The 25332-nt window shown below is 43.3% G+C and overlaps 1 protein-coding gene across 8 annotated transcripts in view; it reads right to left on the bottom strand.

Moving 5' to 3' along the window:
- Positions 1 to 25332, bottom strand: part of SHROOM2 (shroom family member 2) — a 252676-nt gene that overhangs the window by 53480 nt on the left and 173864 nt on the right. For 2 of the 8 annotated variants that reach the window (XM_078602778.1, XM_078602776.1), the window contains exon 1: positions 19327 to 25329. The exons of the other annotated variants lie outside the window; for them this stretch is intronic. In XM_078602778.1, the coding sequence (XP_078458904.1) occupies positions 19327 to 19352 (26 nt within the window). In that variant the 5' untranslated portion in view covers positions 19353 to 25329. Of the gene's footprint in view, positions 1 to 19326; positions 25330 to 25332 lie in introns of those variants that run through there. 8 annotated transcript variants of the gene reach the window in all.

Raw genomic sequence — 25332 nt, forward strand, 5'->3', positions numbered from 1 at the left:
TCGTCCAAGAAAGCCTTGCGCCGTCTCTTTAATTTCCCTCCCGCTTCCTCCGTCCCTCTCGCAGAGCCACCGCCGACACCACCACCACCACCTGTGTCCACGCCGCCGTCACCCCTGCCTCGAAAGAGCCCCCTGCTCCTCCTCCTCCTCCTCTCGGTCGCCTAGCGACGCCTCGTCGCCTCGCAACCAACGCCGCCGCGCGCCCCCCGACTAATCCGCCCGTGTGCCCGTGGCCCAGATGTTTGCGCGTCGACACCGCCAGCGCGCACTGTCCACACATCATCACACGCACGGCTCGCGAGGCCGAATGTAACCGCAAAGGGGGTCCCCCCCCCTCCTCTCTCTCTCTCTCCCGTCCAGCGAACTTTAAACGTTGCTTTTATTTTACCCCTTCTGCAGCCTCGCCGGCAATAAACCACTGCTTACCAGTGACAGACTACGTCGTGCTGAACAGCATTGAAGATGCATGTTTAAGAAATGGCTGCAACGCGTATACATTTTTACATACACTCTTAAACCGACATTCAGAGTGGACACCTCATTCGAGACCCATAACACCGCGCCTCCTGGCTTTGACACTCGTCGAAGACACTTGTGGACCCATTAACCACGACAGAACATCAACAGGCAACGCACGCGTTTCCTTCATACATGGAAAATGAATGACAAGCTGCAGTGTTGCGCTATTGCGGCCATGCAACCCAAATGTATAATAATATATAGATAACCCACTGTAGTCTACACTTCTGCAACAGAGGAATAGCAGCGCTACACGAACTCGCTGCTGAAGCTCTCTCGTGGCTAGCCGACCACAGCATTTAGCTCCGGAATGTAATGCCATACACGCAAGCAGAGAATGCACTCTTGGGAGTAATGGCGCCACGGTGGTGAAATGTTAACTACCTCGCCTGGTGTGCAGGAGGTCGTGGGTTCGATCCCGACGTTGACACCTGCTGTATATTTGGAGTTTGCGTGTTATCCCCGTGGTTGCGTAGATTTTTCTCCGGCTCTTCCGGTCTTTTCGTCCGCATTTAGAAACATGCGGTGAGAGTATTTGGCTGCGATAAATGTGCATACGATAAGCCACTGGTTTGAGATGTCATTTGTGGTCAGGTCGCTACTGAAAAAGAGCTACATGATTCAGCAGGCCTTACGTCGTAAAAAAAAAGTTGCTAGTTTTAAAGTTTTTTTATGTACTGCACTTTAATGTGGTAGGCAGTAGAGGGCAGTACAGCAAAAAATCAACTGTTGCACTGTGCTTTCCATGATCCCTGCGTCGTGTGGGGAGGCCCTCATATGCAAGTGGATTGACAAAAGGGCTGTACTAAGACTGACTTGTCAGAATTTTATTTAGGGCCCTCTATTTTGACATCAGTGGTCATGATATAGACAAACTGGCTCCCACACCCGGCATGTGGAATTGACACCATTGGCTCAGAGCCACCAAGACAGATGAGCACTGTCCAATTTATAACACTGGTCTAAAATGTCTTAGACGTCGTCTGCTTCAGAGATTAAATGTGCTGTTTATTATGGATTTTGATGTGCTGAATTCAAATATGACAATTAAAACTGATTGGCTACTGTTCAAGATATTAAAGTTTTTATATTTTACGTACATGTTTAGAGTTTCACGCATAAATTGTAAACCTAGGTTTTTTCATGTGTTTATTGTTGCTTTCCACGATAACATGTCACCTGTCCTGTTCATTTAACACTTAAAAAATTATTTAAGCGTTGGGACATGTTGACTTTACAACTAAATCCCAGCCCTGTACAAAAAAACACAAAGGATCCCACATTTCATATCTCCACTTCCACCGGCTTCCATTATGTTTGTCAACCTTTCAGAATCTTAGAAATGCGAACTAAAATGCACAATTTGGGCAACTGAGGTTGTTGCACAAAATTTAATTTATCTCGCCGATAGTCGTGTGGCAAGAAGAGGACATGTGCTAATTGAGATTGTCAAAGAGAATATAGAAAAAATAAATAAATTTTGGGAACTTTCCATCAAGCGGTGAACTGCAAACGGTAGATAACAATGATTACATGGCGCTCATCTAAGTTGGCAGGCCGAAAGCTCGTGGTGTAAATTCCACATTTCCATGATTCAGGTCAGTTTCACCGCTAGGACAACCAAAGTTGATTTCCCAAAACCACACACATTTCTATCGACACTTGAGGAATGATGGACTGAGCACCCCCATGAGTCCAGTGCTCTGACCAGTGTCACCTGCCCAGACAATACAGCAGGCTTATTTAGATACCATAGACTGTGAGGCCATTGTATTGCTCTACAGGGAAGAGACAAATCCCGCTGATAGAACTCATTACTAGTACATAATGGGATAAGCTAGAAACCGGTGTATTGGTGCATGTGGGGCATTATCATTAGAGACATTTCTGTAATTACATGCTTAAGCATGAACCAAGCATAGAAGCATGCAGATGAGGCAGTGACATTAAGTCTAAGGCTTAATTAAAATGCAAGTCATCGATATCGTACCATTGAGAAAAAATATGTAGAGATCATTATAACAAGTGTTCAAACGTGCAGAGGGCATGTTCATCTGCAATGGCGGTGCCGAACCAGGAGTATGCATTCTACATTATTGTGGCAGAGACCAGTCTCACCATAGGGCAGAGGTGTGGACTCGAGTCATGTGACTTGGACTCGAGTCAGACTCGAGTCATGAATTTGATGACTTGCGACTCGACTTGGACTTGCATAACAATGACTTTGTCCCACCTCTGAGATGTGGACTCGAGTCATGTGACTTGGACTCGAGTCAGACTCGAGTCATGAATTTGATGACTTGCGACTCGACTTGGACTTGCATAACAATGACTTTGTCCCACCTCTGCCATAGGGTGACCAATATTGAAAAATATTTCCCCAATCATTGATTGATACGATGATACAACTTATCAGATTTAACCAGAATTACGTTTTTTGGGGTTAGATCATGTAAATGTGTCGTTAACCCACCACCACCCGACACAGCCAATTAGTAAGGTTTGTCACAAACAAAACGTGCAACTAGTTATTAGTTCAGCACACCAGTGTGTTGGAGAATAAACCCACGTTTTTCTGGTGATTACAACCAGCTTCATCAGGCGATGGCAATCACCGTATAAAAAATTGTAAATGTCGTGGGTTTATTCTCCAACACACTGGTCAGTGCTGAAGTAGCAACTAATTGGCACATTTTATATACGTAACAAACCTTACTAATTGGCTGTGCCGGGTGGTGACGGGGTTAACGACACATTTATATTTACGCGATCCAAACCAAAAATTACCCCTTCATTAGGGATAATACTGTTCACGGAAGGCCACCACTACGTGTTGAACTTATCAGATCCAAATATGAGCGAGGGGTTGTACGAGGCTGCATGGGGAAGAGACGAAGCGTCGGTGTCACGACTTGCGCATCACACGTTGCTCAGTGTCGGCTGGAATTAAACCGGGGGGCGGGGGGAAGGCAAATCAATGTTGAAGCTTCAAAATCGCCAACACATGTTGCATGTGCGATTGTGAACATCGCGTGAAGAGTAAACAAACGTTTGGTTTGAGAGGTGGGGTCAAAAGTGCAACGCTGCAAAAGTAAAGCTTGGATAAGTTGTAACTCGCTTACATTTTTTCACTATTATTTCAAGCTCAAGTTTTGTAACGAGTTCCACAATGCAGTTAGCTGTGAGCCTTCCAAATAACTTAAAAGCCTGTGTTTATTATTAGAAATAAATAAATCATCCCATTATGTTTTCCAAGGCCAATAAAACCGTTTTGGAAGCAGGATGCGAAAAGTACACCATTTTCGTTGTTCTTACTTTTCAACAGTAACCCCCCATTATGTCTCAATACAGGATTATGTAATGTACCACTATTACACAGAGTATACATGAGGACCTCATTATGCAAAAGCTTTTGACTAAGCTGTGATTTTCTCTTGACAATGGTGCTACCCTAGCCACCAAATTTGACAACCGACTTTATGATTCTGTGGCCGATGTAAATGACAGATATTAACATGTGAAAATGTGCGAGAGCCTTCTATCAAAAACCTTTTCCCATCATACGCCTTAAAATAGAGCAGGTAAAAGTGAAAGTCTGTCACTGCTGAAACAACTAATGAAGCGAATGTTCATCTTTATTCGCAGCTCTAAGCCAGCGGTGGACATTCTGCATTCCCATTGCAAGGCCCATATTCACCACAGGACGACCGCTGTTTAAGATCAACAAAGTGGTACTTATAATTATCAACCCTAGCGGGATGACAGGCTGCGAGTCATAACCTTCTGATTATGAGTTAAGCGCCATCTGGAAGTACACATTATAGAATATACCTGCGCATTCGTGTACAGGGGGTGACCACATGGATGGCCTGGTGATAAGTTTATTGCTTTAGATGATTTGCAGATGTAAATCTCCAACCGAGGCCACATGGCGGGCTGCCTTGAGGATAAGTACCGTGGCTATTGAATGAGCATGCCATCTGCTAATTTGTGTGGACACACGGACCCATTCGACAAACATTTATCTTTGCATGCTCGACAACGCAGCAATTTGTCTTAATGAGATCAACATTTTCACAACAATTATGGAAAGGGGCTTTCACGTGCGCAAACAGCGAGACAAGTCGCAAGCCAGGCAAAGAGGAGACTGACTTAGTCTTTCGGAGGCATTTGCCGGGATTTGCCCCCGGCATGAACAGCTTGGTAACACATCCTCGGGAGGAGGAGAAAAAAACAACAAAACAAAAACAAGGAAAGGTGGCGACGGGAATGGGGGGAGGGAGAAGTAGGAATGTTCTTGAGACGGTGCCTTGACGGATAAGCCAGCCCCCCTGTTTAATCCCAGTAGGGGTACCACACAGCAGAGGAACGGGATTGAGAGGGATTACGTTTATTGCTAAATAACTTGCTCAGGGTGCTGGGGGAAAGCTCAGGAATTCCTGCACCCTGGCTCGCTCACTCTGTAACCTCTGCCGGGGCAAGCCTGCCGGCCCCCTACAACCTCCCTCAAGCGACACAAACCCTGCCATTTATTTTCTTTCGAATCAAAATGCATTTTCCAAAACGGGGAAAATTTGTTCGAGAGAGGCAGCGAGGTGGGGGGGCTGGGTGGTCGCGCTACCGCACGAGGGCAGGGTCATGAAGGATTTGAAAAAGGCGCGTGAAACTGCCAGCAGACTAACATCGAACCTAATTCCGCTCATGCCTGTTGCATTTCCCACAATTTGCTTGCCCTGTGATGGCAAAGTGCAAGATCGTGCAAAACGCAGAGGCAGGTCGGCTCAGTTCCTCAGGGCCCTCCTTTTACAAAGGAGCTTAGTAAAGCTTCTCTTTCACGCTGCATTATGGTCGCCGCGCTTGACATTACTATTATGAAGTTTAACCAAAACGGCGTGAAAAGAGCCACGATTTGGCATTATTCTACGGACAATGGCATGATGCAGGCACTATGGAGACGCACAATGGGCATATAGGCAAAGTTATTGTATAGCGCTGAAGGTTGACTTGCTGCATGTGCTGTGAGTGTAGCCAAAAGGACAAAGTGAAACACTGTATTTATAGTTGCGAAGATTGCACCATACATGATAAACAACACTGTATTGTGCTGTACAGACATACAGTATAGTACAGCACTAATGTACAGGGTGTTAGAAAGCCAAATATACCAGCAAAAGTGAAATTTTTGTATGGTTATTCGAGATACGGACACAAATGTTATAGTAATATGTGCATTAGACATACGTTTCAGGTTGTTTTGAATATTGATTGGTACTTTTTCTGTTTCAGGAGAAATCCCATTTTCTGATATAATGACAAGTCCACACGCCATTTGATGTTTTTTTGTCTCTGGGTTTTTTTTAAGTAAAGTCTGCAACTTGCAAACCAAGGGACCTTGAAGAGTGTAAACATCGTGTTGTTGATGCTGCTGCTGCTGCGTCCTCCATCCCTGCAGCTGTGTTGGAAACTGTTTTCTCAAGAGCTTGAACGGCGAATTCGATTGATGATAGCGAATGATGGACGACATGCGGAGGTTTATTAATCATTCGAGAATATCGAATCAAGAGCATAACAATTTTGAAATAACTCAAACATACAAGTCGATGACATGTATTTATATTAAAGTTATGCGAGTTATTTGAAGGACAGTAAAACTATATTCTCGGTTCTTTCAATAAAGTCACGTAGAAGGGAAATCATAAAATAATATAAATATAAAACAATAAAAATGTTTACGACGTTTCGACTGCAACACAAGCAATCATCATCAGGTGTGAAATCCACAGCAAATTTTCTTATTGTTTTATATTTATATAATTGTATTATTTCCCTTCTATGTGACTTTACCGAAAGAACCAAGAATATGAATCCCTGCAGTCACCCCGTGTATAAATGGCTTATATTGCCGCATCTGCCATTGACGAGTTGTTTTTTTGTGGAACAGCAACCTATTAATCCGCAAAAATTCGCAAGAGGGGTCCCCCCCGTCAGCCCAATCCATGGCGTTATCCGTGACTGCAGCGTGCACAAGGCAGGTGGGTGGCGTGAGTGCACGAACGGACACGCTGCCCCTGTTCAACACGACGCCAAAAAAAAAGTAATATTTAAAAAAACTTTTTTTTACACACGCTTTAATGAAATGTACCGTACTAGTAATGGCAGAACTCCACGACTCCAGGAAGTGGCCCCGAAGCTTGCCATAACGTAAGCGGCCGTGGACATTTACAGCCAACGTCAGTTGAGCGTGGACAATTAGACCCAAGCCGAAACATCTAACCTATAAAAAAAATTGTTTAAAAAATATATATTTTTATGATAGAATATAGTATTGTCATTAGTATGACATACGTATACCAAGTTTGCAGTCGATACCACATTGGGAAGTGAGTTAAAATTGAGTTACAAGATTTGAGGATACAAAAAAGTGAGTTAAAAGAAAGTGTGTAAAAAAAAGGTGCAGAGTACAGTCGCAGCTACCTTGGTAAATAAAACTGCACCGCACAGCGTCGTTAGAAACGCTTCAACAGCGATACAGCAGAGGGCAACGTTAATAATTTATACCAAACGGTGAATGAATTAATAATGCACCAGCCGAGGCACCAGCCTATTGACTCGACATTCAGTCCCCAGGGTCACAGGAACACGTGGCAGAATGCAAACAGCAGATGCCCCATTTGCCATTAAAATCCTTTCGCCATGACCTAGCCGTATCATCCCTTGTGACAATGACGCACGCTTTAAAGCGACACTTCACTTAATTGCACGACCAGGTTTGTTTACTTATTAAATTGCGCCCAGCACCGTTTGATTTGAGCCCGAAAAAGGACCAGCGAAGACTAATGGTGTAAACGTTCGTGAAATTATTGTTTTTTTCTGGCTCAGAATGTTTTAAATTGTTGTTACATTAGGGATTCTTTCAACACTGACGCATTACTACTAGAATTGATCATCAGATTGCAAATATTATGATTTTCTTATTCAAAAGATCCCTAGTACAGCGCTTATTACTATTGAAAGTTATTTGGTAATGCTGCTGCATTGGCGGCAGTGCACAGAGGCACAAGTTACCGATAACAAAACAACTCATTTATCACCACACAAATGTGGAGTTTGTTTTGTATATATTTCCATTGGTAGTTCGAAGCCAGTGGTGGAACTTCCATTTTCCAGGGGTGAGGCCTAATCCCCACACGTAGGGCTTAATTCACAGAGCAGCACTGATGCACGTTGTTAGCATAGTACTCACGCGTTTGAACACATTTAAAAGTGTTTAAAAATATAACAACAATGCCCTTTGTTATGGTTCCGCACCTCAGCTTAGCACAGTAGACTTCGTTCGGTGTAAAAGAGATTCGACATCACATGTACTTGGTTATATGGATCGATCACATTTTGTACCTATTGCATTGGGGAAATTTCAACCTGCTGATGAGCGATTTGTCACCACAATGAATGCAATCCTGGACGAGTCCATTCGTCAACTGCGTATGAACACCAGACGTCCTGGGCGATGACTATTCCTGTAGTTACATATTGTCAATCCACTGCCGGATAAAATTCCTCCCAGCATTGCATCGGTCAGGGTGATTTATTTTGACAATACTTCCCCATGCTGGTGAGTGCAGGTTAGGGGTTGGAGGGGGTGCCGAGACATCTCTCGCCGATGATGTTAGTCATCGCCACCGAGGAATCGAGCTCGGATCGCAAACCCACTGTGCCACCGCTCCATATTATTACAAATTAATGCGTTAATATCCTCAAAGTCTGCTTTATTCCCACCCCCTCAGGTGCCTTGTGGCATGCAAATAATTGAACAACGTTCCATTGTATGAAGGAAACATTCAATCGTGACAAAGAAGGCCAGGCGCTAAATTTCCAGTAAGCATGCCATTTATGCAGAAATGCAGAACAATGGCCATTCTTCTTCGAGGTATAAAGAACTGCACTTATAAGAACTGTGTGGCACATTCCTACCGCCACCAGTTCCCACCAGGTCATACCACCTCCTGCGGGCGATGGGCCAACATCATAATAGGAGGGCTTGTGAGTGACCTAACAGGAGCACACAAAGAACTGAGCACAACAGGTGAAATCAAAATATGAATGAAATTAACTCAACAATACTGGACGAGTTCGTTTGTCAACTGCGTATGAACACCAGACGTCCTGGGCGTTGACTATTCCTGTATTTACAGACTGTAAGCACTGCAGGCCTTGGGCACACGGCAATACAAAGACAAACGTAACACCTGAAGGTGTCTGTACAAGCACAGCTGTTCAAATCTAAAAGTAAATGGAAGGTGTCCAACATCTGCCAATTGCCCCACGATTGAAGCTGGATACATTTACGACGCGACTCCTTGCCAGTTCCCGCACCCATTTTTCACCACTTGTAACCACCAGGGAACACCTTTCAAACTGCACTCACAATCTGTAGTCACCAGAGAGCACGGGGGGGTTGGGGAAAGAGGTCCAAAAAGGAGTGGGTGACAGATTCTTTGAAAGCCTCACGGCTCATAAACCTTTCCAACACACACATCAATCCGGCGGGTTGCAATTCCGTAATGAATGGTTGTTTGGCAGGGATCAGGTGTCTGCTTTTAGAAAGCGGAGGGCAACGCGCACGGCTCACGAGAATCGCGCGTTTGGACAATCTCCGAACATAAAGAAAGCTGAAGCATGACCGAGTTAACAAGGCCCACTGTCCGCCTGCCAACGGAATTAACTTCAGTGCCTTGGGCCAGCACGCATTTCAAACAGCGGACGCACGCACACTCTGGGAATTGCACGATATATATTGCCAAATTTTTAGGATGTTTCATTTACAGCTAACGTGAAGAAGTTGCCAGGCGAGCTCAATCCAATCTCCACTGGCTGAGCGCCTGATGGTGCCACTCAATAACACCGTCCGGCTGGTACAGAGCTCCACACTTGGGCAATGTCGTTTTCAAAAGAAGTTGAAATGGCACCTCAGACTAAAAGCACATTATAAAGGCCGTAACTAAATTATACTGACAATGTTTGTGCCATGAGCAAGCATCAAACGCGATTAAGAGCAATGCATTATCACACTTGCATAAATAACACAGGTTTGTGCGCGACTGTATTGCTGTCATAACCAAAAAAGTAGTTGATGCACTTGTCTATGTATGTACATTGAACTTATTTCGCACCGTACGTAGCCAACCGTGCTAATCGGAGGTGCAGGACATTTAATTTGAGATACTTTACAACATTTAACGTTTCCACAAAATATGATAAGAATGCACCTCCGAGGTCCAAAAATAGACGCGATGTTGACCAAAAACATTGTATACAGTATTTCTGATTGTGCTGACAGTCCCATATTTGTGGTTCTACGACAACGTAGAACTACAAACAAAAATGTATTTTTACAATCGCACATTCAGCGGTTTGCCAGATAATATAATCTTGTCAACTTAGTGTCAAACCTGAGCCAGTTATCTTACTTGAGCTGGCACTTGGGATGCTGCCGAGAGAAACCTGTTATTTGATTTCTTGAAAACACGTTCCCATTAACACATTGACATAACCCTTTCACATTTCCTGGTTCGTTGTTCAATGCGACCTCGACGGACGGACGTCACTGCTGCCCGTTGGCCTTTTGACTCTTGCCATGCCACCTTTCAACACTCAGCATTCTCACTATGAGAATGCTGAAAATGCCCCATGCATTTCTCCTACTTTAACCTCTCTCTGTTAAAATGCGTGACAAAAGCCAGAACCTGCAGAAGTGGCGTCTCGTATGAAATGCATTGAAAAGAAGTGCACTCACTTTGTCTAAGGGGTTGAAAATGATATGTATTGTATTGCACATCCTGCAAAATCAAATCGGCACGAAGATCTGAGCAAATTTTCTCAAGTTTCTAGTGGCTCAAAAGGCTTGGAGCAATTTGTATTTTTAGGTTAATGTTTACCGGTTGAGTTCTTTAAAGGTCACAATAGCAAATAACAGCTTGGATTACAGTATTTTTGTGCAAGTCTAAAACATGGTGTGGCAAAGTGGCACAATTTAACTTGATTGACGCTGTTGTGAAGAGAAGGACCCTGGTTTTAAAGAGGATTGAAAAAATTAACGAGTTTATATTTGATACCTTTGGACTACTTCTAAAAAGAAAGAAAAGAAAAACAGTATTATTATCAAGACATGTGCTGCACATATGTGGCCCATTACAAAATGGTACTCCTCCCTAAACAAAACGGTTTCAGCATTTCACATTTGACGAGCCCCTTTTTTGTGGAACCACTCTCTAAACCATGGCCGCAAAAAAGCATGGGAGAAGGGAGGCCTTCATACTGAACACGTCTATCAAGCTTTCCGGAACGTTTTAAACGAAGTAAAAACATTGCAGGTCGTCTTCTTCATCCTCTGCTTGGAAGGACGAGAGGCGGCGTGCCATCGAAATGTCTGCGCCACTCGCTGGCATTGCCCGAGGGAATGAGAGCTTAAAAACTTTCCTGAACACACAGCACTCTGCCTAATTCACAAACACAGTGCTGTAGCAACAAACCAAAGCAATCCCACGAATGTTTTACAGCGTACAGACTTGCTCTATAATGAAATGGATACACTGGAGATAAATCTGGGTTGAGGGCAGCATAACAGTAGAAGGTCCAGGTGGTTTAAGTTAACGCACCAGGCGGCCTGACCGGATGTGGCTCACTGAGAAAACGGAGGTAATGTCGATTTTTTTTCTTTCTTACAAAAAGAAAGATGCTAAATCTTATCCACAGGTCACTTCGGAACACCAGCGATGGGATCCATAAAAGCCGCTTGAAGAGAATGTAACGCCACGCGATTACAGTCAAACATTAATAAAAGTAGTCAAAACTCAGCGTTATTCCTTCTGCTAATCCTTCCTTCCTGTGTTATGGCACAAAGGAGACCGAGTCAAGCCCTTACACGGCCTTCGAGCAGGGCGGCTGCTGATAAAACAAGAGAGGACAGAGGCTGTCCACAAAGGGCAGGAAATGTCCCCGAGTCTATTTGGCAGAAGAAAAAAAAGCCACCTCAGTGCTCTAACCAGGGGAAGGTCGGCCATAGAAAATGAGGGACATAAAGAGACTTAGCCTGGGTTCTTGCCAACCCCCATGGGCAAGAAATGGTGCCCGTTTGGAACTTTCTGCCAACAAAACTTGTTTGAAATTCAGCAAACATTTGCCCTGGTCGTGATACTATATTGTCCGAAGCGGAAAGCTGCGTTAATGCAGTGTTGTTTGCACAAGCACTTGCACACCTGGCAAATAAATGAGTAGCTCGATACGGCATTAAAATAAATTTCGCATTGAACCTCAAATATGAAGACCACTGGCAGACATTATTTCACCTTGTAAAGCTTCTCACTAAACAGTAACTTTCGTGCCTTGTACTTTATTTTCAATTCAAAAATGCATAAACGGTCTTTTTTAATAAATCCAAGGTGACAAGTTTCACATCTTTCAAATGCCTTCACAGCACAATAGTTAGAATGAGGGAGAAACGACTTAAATACCACAGCAATTACACTGAGCTCCTGGTAAGCTCCTTGTTTGTACACACATTTTCAAATGGAGGTTCATTTAGGAAAATGACAGCCTTAAAATTCCAGAGTATCTATTATCTTCTCCACAATGGCCTCTTAAAAGCTGCCGTCTTCCTCGCGCTGTACAAACATTCCCAAATGCTTTAGCCAAGATAACACAAGCAGCGGTGTTGTCCAGGGATTATGAAACTCCAAGACACAAACGCGGGGACATCAGGACCGGCTGGGAATTAAGGCAAAGAGCAGGAGGGGGTTGGAGAGACGACTGTGCATTATGTTCATGGAGGTAAACAACGAGTGGACCCTGAGAGTTTCAAAACCTTATTGTCCACGAGGGGCTTGTGTTGAAAAATTCAAGCCACAGGAGAAAAAAAGGCCACAGGATAATGTTGCAATGCAGAGCAATGTAAAACAAAGTTTAAATGCAGTCGCGGCTAGCGGCTTCAGTTCCTTTGAGCTCTCGGTGCCTGTTAGTTCAGGTGATTTTCTACAGCAATGTGAAGATAATATGTAAATAGTACATTTTGACAAAAACGATACAGTATGTCTAACAACATCTTAAAGGGCGGTATATCGCCTATTACAGTAACGTTTTGAAATGACTTGCGGTCGACAATCTTCTGCGGCAGTCTTGCATTTTTAGCAATGAGCATTAAAGGAACCTAACCACCGTTCGTAAGTCTTGTTTTTTTGACAAATCACAATGCGGTGCATTTTTTCATGCTCAAGCCTGCAAAAATGCCAATCACACGTCAACTCGAATTAAGCAACGCAGAACACTACTTGAGACCTGGATAATCAGTGGATTAGTCTGATACGATTAATTTGCCGAAGGCATTCAGAACAAGAAGCTGGAAGGAAAAGAAAATGCAGGAAAAATGTTTGGCTTGCAACATTGCTGCTTGTCAGGTCCTCGATTTTTTTTCCCTCTCCGCTGGCTCCCAAGGCTGCCCTGTCCCCCACCGCTTGATATCCCAGTCACAACCACAGCCTGCAGGCAGCGCCAGTCCCATCCCTCAACGCCTCTTGGTGCCCGAGAAGAGGAAGGATGAGAGACAAATCGATTGTTGGGAGGGTGGCGGTTGGCAGGGAGTCGGCGTGGCTGTCACGCGCGGTGGCTAAGTGGCCCTCCCCAACCCTGACGAGCTATGCCACAGTTCATTTCCTCTGCCAGAAGAGTCCGCTGCCAGCGCTGAGAGACACAAGCATGGCGCAGTGGTGGGAGGCACGGGGATAAGCACACTACCCCCAACCCAGTGGAACAATTTCATCTTGCAGAGTGAACGTTAAGCATTTTATAAAACCAAGCAACAGAGGATTATTATTTTTTGTAATACGCCACGTGCCTGCATAGCCGAGCAAATATTACACGCAATTATCCATGATGGGTATCATATGCCTAACAATGCATACAATATAATATATGTATCCGGGAAAGCCTAATTTCTTTTAGAAATTAGCTGCAATGGAATGTTTGGCCAAATTATTGTGGTCCACACAAACGAGGCATGAACCCATTTGCTGTACTGCCATCTCCTGACAGCTTTGGGAGTCTCACCCCACACGATACGATCTGCACAATAGCCCAACTCCGCCTCCAATGCGCTGGATTAGAGGCAAGTGCTTGTTGTTCTTCAGCAAATGCTTCATTGATTAAAATGACAATGTCAGTTTAACACGTAGGCTTTCGTTACCAATACTATTCATAATAAAGGTTTTTGAGTTAGATCGCGTTATTCACCAATGTTACAAGCATGTTATAAATTATAAAATAATTCAAGTGACGATGTATCAATCTCTAAAAGACAGCAGAAATCAATGAGCAAACGTTACCATGTTTCTTTTGAAAAGCATTGAGGTCATGCTTCTTTATCATCATCAGATAACTCAATTGGGATTATTGTATCAATGGTCACCTCCTACTGGCAGATTAATGCCCATTTGAAAGCCAGGTGCTGAGTTACCTTGTGCCCAGTGACACCTGCCACTGGGGGTACCCTTTCAAATGGGTTGAGATGCAATGTGATGCATAGTACTTTGAGACATCCCGGTGTATAGGAGGGCACAATATCAAAAACAAATCACTGTCATCATCTGCACCCTTACGCCAGCTCATGAGCGACGATGGGGCCAAATGAATATAACCGCGGTTATCTTTCCTGAGCCAGCATTACTGCTGTGCTCAATCCCAATCCTTTTGAATCACAATGTACTTATGGAATGGCTTTATAGCTCAAACATACACCGCAGTTGATAGTTGCACTTTTCGCACATCTCAGGCAAACGAGAGATGGGCATCTAAAGCAATCGCTACATAACCACGACGATAAAGGCAAGAGGCCACCATTTCTCATGGCCGACGCAGCATTTACCAACGACGGTAGAAAGCAATATTTCCGCAACGTGCCTGTCTGTGCGGCGGCGGTGGTGTGGCACATGTGCCAGCGCGAGGAGCCATTTGCGACCGTGAAACATTAGCCTCCTTTGAAAGCGAACAGGCAGCCAGGTCAATTGGGAAGGGGAGCAGCTCCTGGCCGGGATTGCCCCCCGTGCCCTGTGCCTCCACCGACCCGTGTGGTGTGCCCCCTTTTGGAGCCGGCACCCAAATAAGCAAAGGAGTTTAACGTGACGACTAAAAAAAGCACTCCCCCAGCGCCCGCCTGCCCGCCCGCCCGAGGGGGCCGTCTGCACTCTCAAAAAAGGTAAACACGGCAAGTCACCCAAAGTGGTTGGGCACTGCAGGCCTGTTTTAAATCACCATTTTGCTTTGGCAGTGAACAAGCATGCGCTTGCATTCACGTAGGATTGCGTTTTTGTAGTTCCTAGGGTGGAGGTACTGCATTCGTTCGCTCAGAAAATCACAAACATGCCCCCCCATTATAATTGACGTAACCTGTAAACCAACAAAATCTGGACCCGCAGCACCCCAACCATGCCTGGTATTTCCAACAGCCTTCCAATGTACCAAACAAGGAGGGGGGGGGGGACCCATATATCACGACCAGGTTGCAATCACATGTGTACACTTCACTATGCATAGTTTACAGTACAAGACATCAGCCGGATCTATCCATGCTGGATGAAGGCCTCCAACGAGTCTCTCTCGCCAGTGTTATATGTTAGAGTACTACGTAAATACAGTATACTTAGTGTGTTATACATTAGCTGTCAATTTACGTGAATGGCTGAAGTGCTGTTTGCACGAGTCACAATGTCCCGTGACATTAATTTAATCCCATAGCATATCACCAATACAAAGGGGAAATAATCCAGCCTCTGGGCAATGATGAGTTGCCTATTCTGATGATAAGACCTGGGCACCAACAGCTGGACTAAAGGTATTAAAACTCCATATCAACCTACCGAGATCAAGTTACACGTTCACACCACATGTCATCCTTCAAATAATTTCAGCAACTATGGGTCGTGTAACAACTGTAATCGGATATTTACATTGTCAGCCTTTATTTTTCCTTCAACGGTGAATGCGTCGATCGTGATTTTGAAAATGCTACAATCTGAATCAGTGGTAAGATTCCACATTTCCATGGCTGAAGACCCCTTAGGACAAGCCACACGAGTTACTATATATAGTCAATTGCCTCATTAAATACCAGGCATCTGATTCTACAGCATCCCTTAATGTTGAACAGCAATGTATCTGATTCTGGTTCTATATTTAGAGTCCATTGCTTGAGTAGAGTAGAGTTACTCTTTTGCAGTACTGTACAATAGCTGTCACATACAAAAGCTGGCCATGACAGCACAGTAGTTCCTTGTGACTTGTTTTTTTTATTCAGAATAACAATGTTTTCTTTTCCCTAGGAATCAGAGTTAAAATGTAACCCAGTTCAAACAAATTGCATGGTGCAGGTGTTCAATACAATCTGGCTTCAGTGTGCATCTAATGTCCGATGACAATGCTATTCTGTACTTGACGACACAAGCCCTAGTAGTAAATGGACACACACTCACATAAAAATGCACATTGTGAGAATATTTAAGTCCATGTAAACAAATATCAAACACATGAGAGTACTTTACAAGTACAGCTGGATGACTTTTGTAAAGCAGTGATGACAAATCCGTATCTTGCCTGCATTATCAAAAGGTACACTTTCCATCTATTGGCCAATCATTCGCCTTCAAACATTGTTCAATGCTAAAACGTGCTGCAATTCAAGCCTCCAGTTTCAACTGGCAAAATGGATTCGTTTTGCCTCTTTATGGAACCTTATGAAGGACAACGTTCTTTCAGAGCAGGATAAATAAATTGCTAGGGGCCAGAAATTGCATAACCAATTACACAGCACTGGCCAATGGCAGAAAAACTACTTCCTTCAAAGAGACGAAAATTAGAACTTTTTTTGCCTCTGGTTAAAATCTCTGTCAATGGTGGAGGGGGCTTAGATATTCGCGGGATCTCGCACTAAGGTTTAATTCACGTGGCTCAATTTAATATTTTCTGAATTTTAATTAGGCGAGCGGTCTTAATAAGAAAGTATTAAAAACTAGGGAGTGCCATTTCCAGTGTGCCCGTGTGAGCACTGACCCAGGGATTGTGTGGGGCTCTCAATGCATGTGGGAAAAGGCATTTTAGACACCAAACACGTTTCATTAGTGCCAGCGCACACAAAAAGCCACACATATTAAACACCAGCGCCTTTCCAAGCAAAGTGATACTTGTGCCACTCGTGGCTAAAACTAACAATTTTTAATGCAGAAACGGCACAATGTGGTACTTTGTAAGTTATCAGTAACACGTTCCCTGCAAAAACACCACATTACCCGTGTACACACAGCCTATACAGTGATAATACACGAGTGCATATATATTCTAGTGTGCTTGATTGCAAACAGTGAATGAATGAATGCAAGCTACTGATATGTTATAAACTCTTGGCAATATAAACACACGCGTGCAATGGAAGTATTTAAACACTCCCAGCCCTTAAACAACGTGGAGATAACCTGCCCCCTATGAAGGCAGCAAAAGAGGCTGATGATGGGCAAATTCACAGAGAGGTCACCGCCGTGGGAGAGAGATGCAACCATAACTCACGATGGAGACATATAAACACACAATCTTAAAATCAGTGTAATCATGTTTGCGCAGTAATAACGTATACACACTTTTATATATACAATATATACCCTAATATACTTGAGGGCAAACACGGTAATGTATCAAAGCTTCTGATATCTCACACACCCCGTTGCAATATAAACACACGTGTGCGAACAGGGGGGAGGAGTGGAGGTGTGGGGTGGACAGGGTCCGTTCATGCCTTCTGATCTGCTGTTCTTGAGCCCCCTTTGCTTAACTGTTTTAAACTCCCAACTTTTAAAAACCACAGAGCAACCTGCTCGCTTTGATAGTGTCATTGAGATGTGCATCTCGAGTTCCTTTGCTTCAACCGACCCGTTACCTGCACTTACCTATGCTTTCTTTACTCTGGTTCTTTCGGTAAAGTCACGAAGACAGAAAATTATTAGATCACGACGTTTCGATCGCAACACAAGCAACCGTGATCAGGTGATCGCAACACAAGCAAGGTGAAACAAACACGGCAGGAATTTCCTATCTACGTGACTTTACCGAAAGAACCAAAGAGTATGGATTCCTGCAGTCACGAAAGCTTCAAATCAAGATTGTACTTCCTTTGCTTAAAAAATCCTTAATACTGTGTGTGTGCAGCACATGCAGTGCAACTCCCTTGTCTGCGACTTCACGATGCCTGCGTGCTTCATAAAAACTCAAAACGTTTGCTAGAAGTTCGCAAATTTAGGCTGAGAACTGCTCTCTACGAAGAATCAGGTAAAAATCACGGACGATTGGGAGTTTTGGCTATGGGGAGACTCCCCGCTCCACGAAAAAGCTAGTCTTCTTACGAGGTTTTTTGTTTGGTAATTTCAAACTCCTCCACGATTTGGTATGTTCTCCGACTATGACACCTCAAGGGATGGGCAGTGAGTATGTGTGCCCCTTTTCCCTGCCGATGTGGCACCAGAATTGCACTGCCATGGTTCGCAGTGACCCGTGACAAGATGTTTCGAAGCAGGCACAGCATCACGTCTACATTCAGCAACGAAGTGTAACAAACACTGCGCCTTATAACCCCACACACAACACACCCACCAAAAGCGTGCCCACATACTGGGCAAATGCATTGACAAAAATGTGGAGATTTCTGTGACTCATTGGCAGCCGAGTGCTATCAAATTATCAGGGTGGTGAGATTATACTTGAAAAGGTGATGATGCACCACACTGCAATGCACTCTAGATATTTGAAATTCATTAAATCATTGTGGGCGTAGCAGTGCTTTGCCGTATTCGGCTACGAAACCCGAGACCTGAGTTTGATTTTCCGATCAAGTCTAAAATCAATATTTGTGTTGAACTTCTTTCGCACCCTACATCGCCGACCGTGCTAATCGGAGGTGCGGGAAATTGGAGCTGTGGGGGGGGGTGATTGATATCTCCTTCAGATATCAGATATCAATAATATTTAAACCAGACCTGGGCACCCCCCACCCCCATTCAATCGGCACTGACCAGAAGAAAAATAGCCCTACAAATAACACAACGTGGGGTGGACTTCATCTAGAAGTGGATGAAGACTAAGAATCATAAACACGGCAGTAGAACTGATCATTGTCAAATTACGACGCGATATTTTGCCAGCTACCACGTAAGAACTGCAACATCACAATGAAAGAATTATTCTCCAACAGGAAACCACATTCTTAGCTTTAATTGTTCAGCACATCCTACAAACTGCTGCTATAATTAAGCTGAGGCAAACTCATTTTATCCCACCATTCTAACTAAAAGCCACATGTTCGAAGTTTCATGTAAAGTTTACCATAGACAAACTCTTTTCACAATGGCATTGTAAAAGAAGTCGCACATACCCAGTGGTAACTCCTCACATCAATAAACGTATTCATAGAAGCACACTAAATGGGATTATTAGCACATCAAGAAGGTGCTTGGCCCCATAACCAGAACTATGTACAGTACTGCACATCACATACAATGCCACACCAAAGTAAAAACAATTGTGGAAATCAGAAGCACTTGTCACAAAAGACCACAAACATAAACGCAAGTATTCTTTAACTGCATTAACCAATAGAGATGCTGGGTGTGAAAGCAAAGGAAAAGCCATGCTCCTGTACCACATCATAGAAAGTGTTCACCACCACATGGCACAACCAGTGAGAGCGTCTGAAAACAAAGCACTGCGTGTAACAGGACTCACCAAAAAGGATCAGCTTGCAGGTACATCGCCACTCCTGAGTTACATTTGAGTGAACAAAAACTAATGGCAAACCAAAAATTTTCTAAATACAAATCACACGGCCTTCAGGAGAACATGTTGGCTGGCTGGCAGGCAGCTGTGGATGGTGTAGATCGCCAGCGAGGAAACGTGGTGGTTACTGGAACAAACAAAGGGCTCTAGGACGAGAGAAGCACATGGGTAAAGCTTGCCACTAGGAGCTACCAACACAGCCGGCAGCCATGGGGGGAGTGGGTAAGGAGTGGGGTGGGTTGTGCGGTATGCTGGAGAAAAAAACTGTAAACCCAACATTGCATTGCAATTGGGATAAGCTTAGCATTTTAAAAATAAATAATCTACTGGTTGGAACAAATTGCACAAGTCAATAAATAAAGCTTATGGAATAAGTTTTGTTTTAAAATAACGAAAAAAAAGGTTTCACTTTCTAAAACATGTTCCACCCCCTGTGAGCTTCAGGTGGCGTGGCCCATGTTGTTGATTGGCTGTATCCCTCGGCTCGCCTCAAGTTTAACATGACAATGGACCGGCGGCTCTTCCCTTCAGACGAAATGCGCGAGGAATGCCAGAGGGCGGTTCGCATTTGAATGGAGTGTGTTGGGTGTCAGAGTGGCCAAGGTGACCAAAAATGCATTGGCTTGGATTGTTTGCTCTAATACATGACACACACACACGATTTCACCTGGGTTTACAAAATATCGACCACCAAATCTATTAAGAAAATTATTTTTATTTTAAATTTATCGACATGTCCCGGTAAAACAAAAAAAGGTTCTCAATGGTGAACTAAATAGTTATGCATTTGTTTTTATCGGGGTCACGGAGCCAATTTAAAATCTATATTCACGTGGCAGAATCAATATCTTCATACTGCAGGTAAAATACATGTTCTAAGCTCAAATTAAAACTACTGTATCCTGCAGTAGTATCATAATCTTTGTTTTTAATACATTCCAATACAAAATACTGCAATATTATTTACATTCCTTGGTTAATTGATCTTAAACATGACATTTAAAAAGTATTAAAAAAGGTTACTGTTTTAAATTCCAAAAGAAAAAAATTATTGGATCTTTTACACATTTGAACTATGGGGCATTAGGAAGAGAGAACAAACATACATGCTTGGAATATGTCTAGGGGAAAAGAACTTGACTTGAAATAGCCTAAAATGTATTTACAAAATCCAAACCGACATTTGAATGCGTCAAATGTCAATGAAGCAGACCTTGTGAGGGTGGTAATTATCAAATTCAATTGTAACCTCATGTTTGTGACATGTGCGGCCACTGTAAATACCCACCCACATAACAAAATTTCATTATACAAGCATCTAAATGCAGCTACATTTCAAAAGAGTGATTATAGCAGTGCAGCTTAATAATCAATGCATGGGAGTTTTAAAAGATTATCAATATTCTACCAGCAACCAACATTTAGAATATAGAGAATTCAAATGTCTAAAGAAATATACTTGCACAATGCTGGCACAAGGGGAAATATTCTCCCTTCTCCAATAAACTTGGATGGTAAACATTTTGATTGGTGACCAGAAGCTAATATGTAGTGAATATGCTACATTTTCACAGCTGATGCTAGCCTCTCAATAGAATGACCACTGTTGACTTACGAGTGATGGCACTTGCAGTATTTTATCAACCACAGAGGGTTTGAGAGGCAATCACTCGCATTGCAATTGTACATTTTGATGAACGCATTCAAATATAGCGTGGGAAACAGATGTTTTAAATTTGATTTGCACCCATCGAGTAGCACTCGAGAGGGTTCAGTGGGCGCAGTGGGAGGCATTCAATTGGGAGGCTCCCTCCAGTTCTAACACACTGGAAAAACAAGTACGCCTCACCGGGAGGGCCTGGGCCATGGGGTAGCTGTCCAATGCCAACATTGGAATCAACACTCGCAGTATCACAACACAGCCATTCCCACGTGAACATATGCACGTGTAAACGTGCCAATATGAAACAATAGCACAAACATGTGCACGCACAGGAGGAGGCATCCGTTGCGTAATTGTGTATCAACACCAAAAAACTCAACATCACTGCCTTAAAAGAAAACACACATATATATAAAACCGGTGATGAAACATCATCGCAGTAGCCCTTTTGAGGCCACTGTTCAAAATTGAATATATTTTTTTTATACCACACTGTTATTGACAAGTGTGTTGAGTTTGTTTTTTCATCATAAGATTTATTCTGCACGATACTTCAAATGTTATTAATTCATTGTATAAATCTTGACTTAAAGCTTTCGTGACTGCAGGAATTCATATTCTTTGTCGGTAAAGTCACGTAGTTATTTTTGATTTTCTTTTAACCTATCTACGTGACTTTACCGAAAGACCCAAAGAATATAATTCATCGTATGTTGCTGTAGTTAAACGCACAGGCCACGGTACACAATAATAAACAGATGCAATAAAATGGCGCAGTCAAAGAGCAAGCAGAGTGTCCATTTTATGACATTGTAAAAACAACTGTGAGCTAACTATAGTATGTTGAACATTTTAATCCACAAGTGTTTCCTGCTAATCCTAAACATCTTCAAGCTTTAAATAGCGAATTTAGTTCATCGGCGTCTGCCCGTCTCTTCAATGACACCGTGTGCATACAGTAAAGTATTTTTAATTTTAATGACCATGTTTTTGTTTTCCCAAGCCACAAGAATTTCCCCAGAATCTTGAGAATGTCCCAATTACCACATGTACAGCACTAACAGGAGATGAATAGAAATAACACAAAGGACAGCTGGCCCTAATGCCGAGTCAACATCGAGCAGATCCCCTTTGAGCGTTGGGTTACACCCCACAGTGGACAGGCCGCATTAGGGGCCGGTTAAAAATGCCAGGGTAAGAGCGAGGAGAGGAGAGAGGCTGACCTAGGACAGGCAGCCAGGGGACTTTATTAACCCAGGAAACAATTTCCTGCAATTGTAAAGCGCTAGCGTTGGTTTTGAATTACCGGGCACAAATGTAAGGTCAGTGTTCCGCACCTGTGCAAACAACAGCGTGCAACCCTAACACCATGGACACAAAAAAATGTTGGGGGGGACAATCCCAACTGTGCTTCCCCAACCCCTTCAACCCCCTCGTCCCAGCCCTGCTTGTAAAAGGGCCAGTGGCTGGTGCCACGGCAACAGCTGTACAGTGTCGTGGTACAGCACCAGAGGCGACCTGGACGACTGGAGGGCCACGCTTGAAACACAATGGCCCCGCCGACAGAATGCACAACAGTCGAGTAATGGGAACGTATATCCACAACAAAGCTCTCCCCGGGTGAGGGGTCTGAATGCACATAAATGCCCAAATGCAATCGTTTGTCTCTATCTAGCTCGTCTTGATTGTTTTAAGTGGAAATTAGATAGCGATAACGTGGTTACGGGTTGTGTCTGCAATACCCCATCAATGTATTGCACACAATGAGTGGAGTGTTATCATAATATTGTACATTAGGATTTGGCTCAGTCCTAAATCAATGAATGTTTCGGTCCCAACATGCCTACAACTTACGTTTCATTTCATAAGTCATTGCCAATTAAACAAATATGGACATATAACATTACGCTCGGAAAATAACACCTGGCTGGACATTTTTTGTTATTTTTCAGAGATTTCCTCCCGACCCACAATCCACAATACAGCAGTCAGTTTGCCAAATATAAATAACCTTTTTCTGATGGATAATTTTTCACGTTTGAATAATTAATTGCAGTGTTGGCCGAGATCTAGCACTAGAAACCATTTCAAAAATATAGAGGGCCAAACAGTGCCCAAAAAAGCTTCCTATTCATAAAATGTTGGACTTCTGGTTGTGAAATTAGGAAACCAAAATACTGTACTGTAAACTAAAACGTGCCCTAATTAACATCTGCTTTGCTGCTGCTATGCCCTTCAATGCAAAATGAATGAAATTTCGGGAAAACTACAGAAATGGGTCAGACAAGTTCTATAGCCCTCCCCCCTAGCCCCGCTCAATACTTACACCCTGGGCTAGACTGAGAAGGCCACAGCGGGGCGATAATGCGATAGCTGGAAGGACAGAGAAGCATCTCAGCAGGGGGTCCGGATTCCTGAAATGCCCTCAAGCCTCAGGGAGGCTGCGTGGTGTTCTCTGCGATTCGCATGGCCTCGTGGCTTTGGCACGCTCGGCCGCACACGCAGAATCGCCGCGCTGTAACGTTATTAAACACCCGCTCTCCGTTGCCGAGGCCCACGAGATCAGAGCTGCAATCTTTCTGCAGCCCACCGTACCGTTAATTCGCCCTCACTACAAAGCCACTTTTGTGCCACTCTCATGCAAAAGGATTTTGGGGGTTTTTCGTTTTTTATTCAGCATTCCTTTTGAGAAGAAAAAAAGCATCCTAGTCACCCATCTTGCGTCTCATTTATGTTAATCGAAGCTGAGACAATGTAATCCTCACAATGCCATCACAGTGAACCGGAATAGTTGTCACTCCAGCAGTTGTCTCCCCTTGATCTTTGAAAATGGCCACATTTGCTCCATCGAGTTTCCTCGGATTGGCAGTGGGCAATGCTCAGTTATAGCTGTGCACTTCTTCAGTGACGTTCGCTAATCATTTGGACATCTGTGGTAAAAGAGCTTTATAGCTCATCGGATTCCTCCTGTTTCAATATTCTGATTTCTCCAGTGGACTGATTAGCGAATGTCACTGAAGCAGCGCACGGATTTTCTGGCTGCACATTTAAACTCGCCTGCAACCAAACAATAAACGCGAGATTACCCACCATGAGACCCCCTTCTCCAAGATGCTGCCGTGAAAAGAGCAAGGTTAAACAATAAAAAATGTTTTTTTTCCATTCGTACGCCTCCAGATTAGCCTGGGACATTATGCAGACTCGGTAACAATAACATTTAAGATTTGGGCAACGTTAAACACCCAGAAGAAATAACCCATTTTCACGAATTCCAGTGCCCCTCTTTTCACGCTAAGCTTTTATGAACTCAGGCGAAAGTAACTGGGCTGGGGGATTCATGACCTTCCCGGCAACAATGACCTAGACTCGGCTGAAGTGTTGATTCACTGCCACAAAGTATTTTTTATACAGTTTTGTTGCATTTTGTTGAAAGCGAATTGCGGCACCACGGAGCTTGAAGATAGCTCTCCCCTGCAACGACTGCAAATCTAGGAGCCGTTTTTTTTATTGGTCACACACCCTAGCTGATGAGATTCAGAAAAGTAAAACATTATCCAGGACTTGCTTTTATTAAACAAATGCTACGATATAAAAAAAGAAAACTGGTCAGGAAACCCTACTGGTCGACATATATAAATGTTGGTTATTTAATTCAGTGACGAAACAAATGCCTCTTTGCTTATTGATGTTTCAGCAGTAGTTCCATCTGTGTCTCAACACAAACTTGAATCTTGGGCTGGGTTGAAAGCCAGCAACATTCTTACGCGCATTCCAAATGATGGAATGGCAAATATATATTCAAATGTGAAGACGTTTTATGATTGAAAAGAAATAACTCAGCAGTTTTATTGGGCAAATGTCAACAAGCCAATTTTCTAAATGTTTTTATAGTAAACTCAGTGATAAGTTGCATGCACGTACTCCCTGATATATGAAACTAAAAACAGAAAAACAAATGCATACTTGCCATTTATCAAAATAGATTAAAAGATAATAAATTCAGTCAGAAAGAAGAATAAATTACAGCATATATAAATTACATTTTCAAAACAATCTAATAAGCTAAGCCTTGTACATCAAAAAAAAAGCTATGAATTACAATTCAACTGCGCAAACAAAAATTGGAATTCGGGCTGTGGAATTCACCGACCATAGAACAATTCAGCGCAGTACTTTATGTGCAAGCTCTAAGTTTAACACTTGTCGTATCGACATTTCGCTGTTACTGTGAAATCACATTTCCCCATCCGTTCTTTCACACGCACACACGCTTGTAGCAAAGCTTCAGAACT

This window comes from Lampetra planeri, chromosome 19 (genome assembly GCF_965212315.1).
Source record: "Lampetra planeri chromosome 19, kcLamPlan1.2.h2, whole genome shotgun sequence".
NCBI lineage: Eukaryota > Metazoa > Chordata > Hyperoartia > Petromyzontiformes > Petromyzontidae > Lampetra > Lampetra planeri.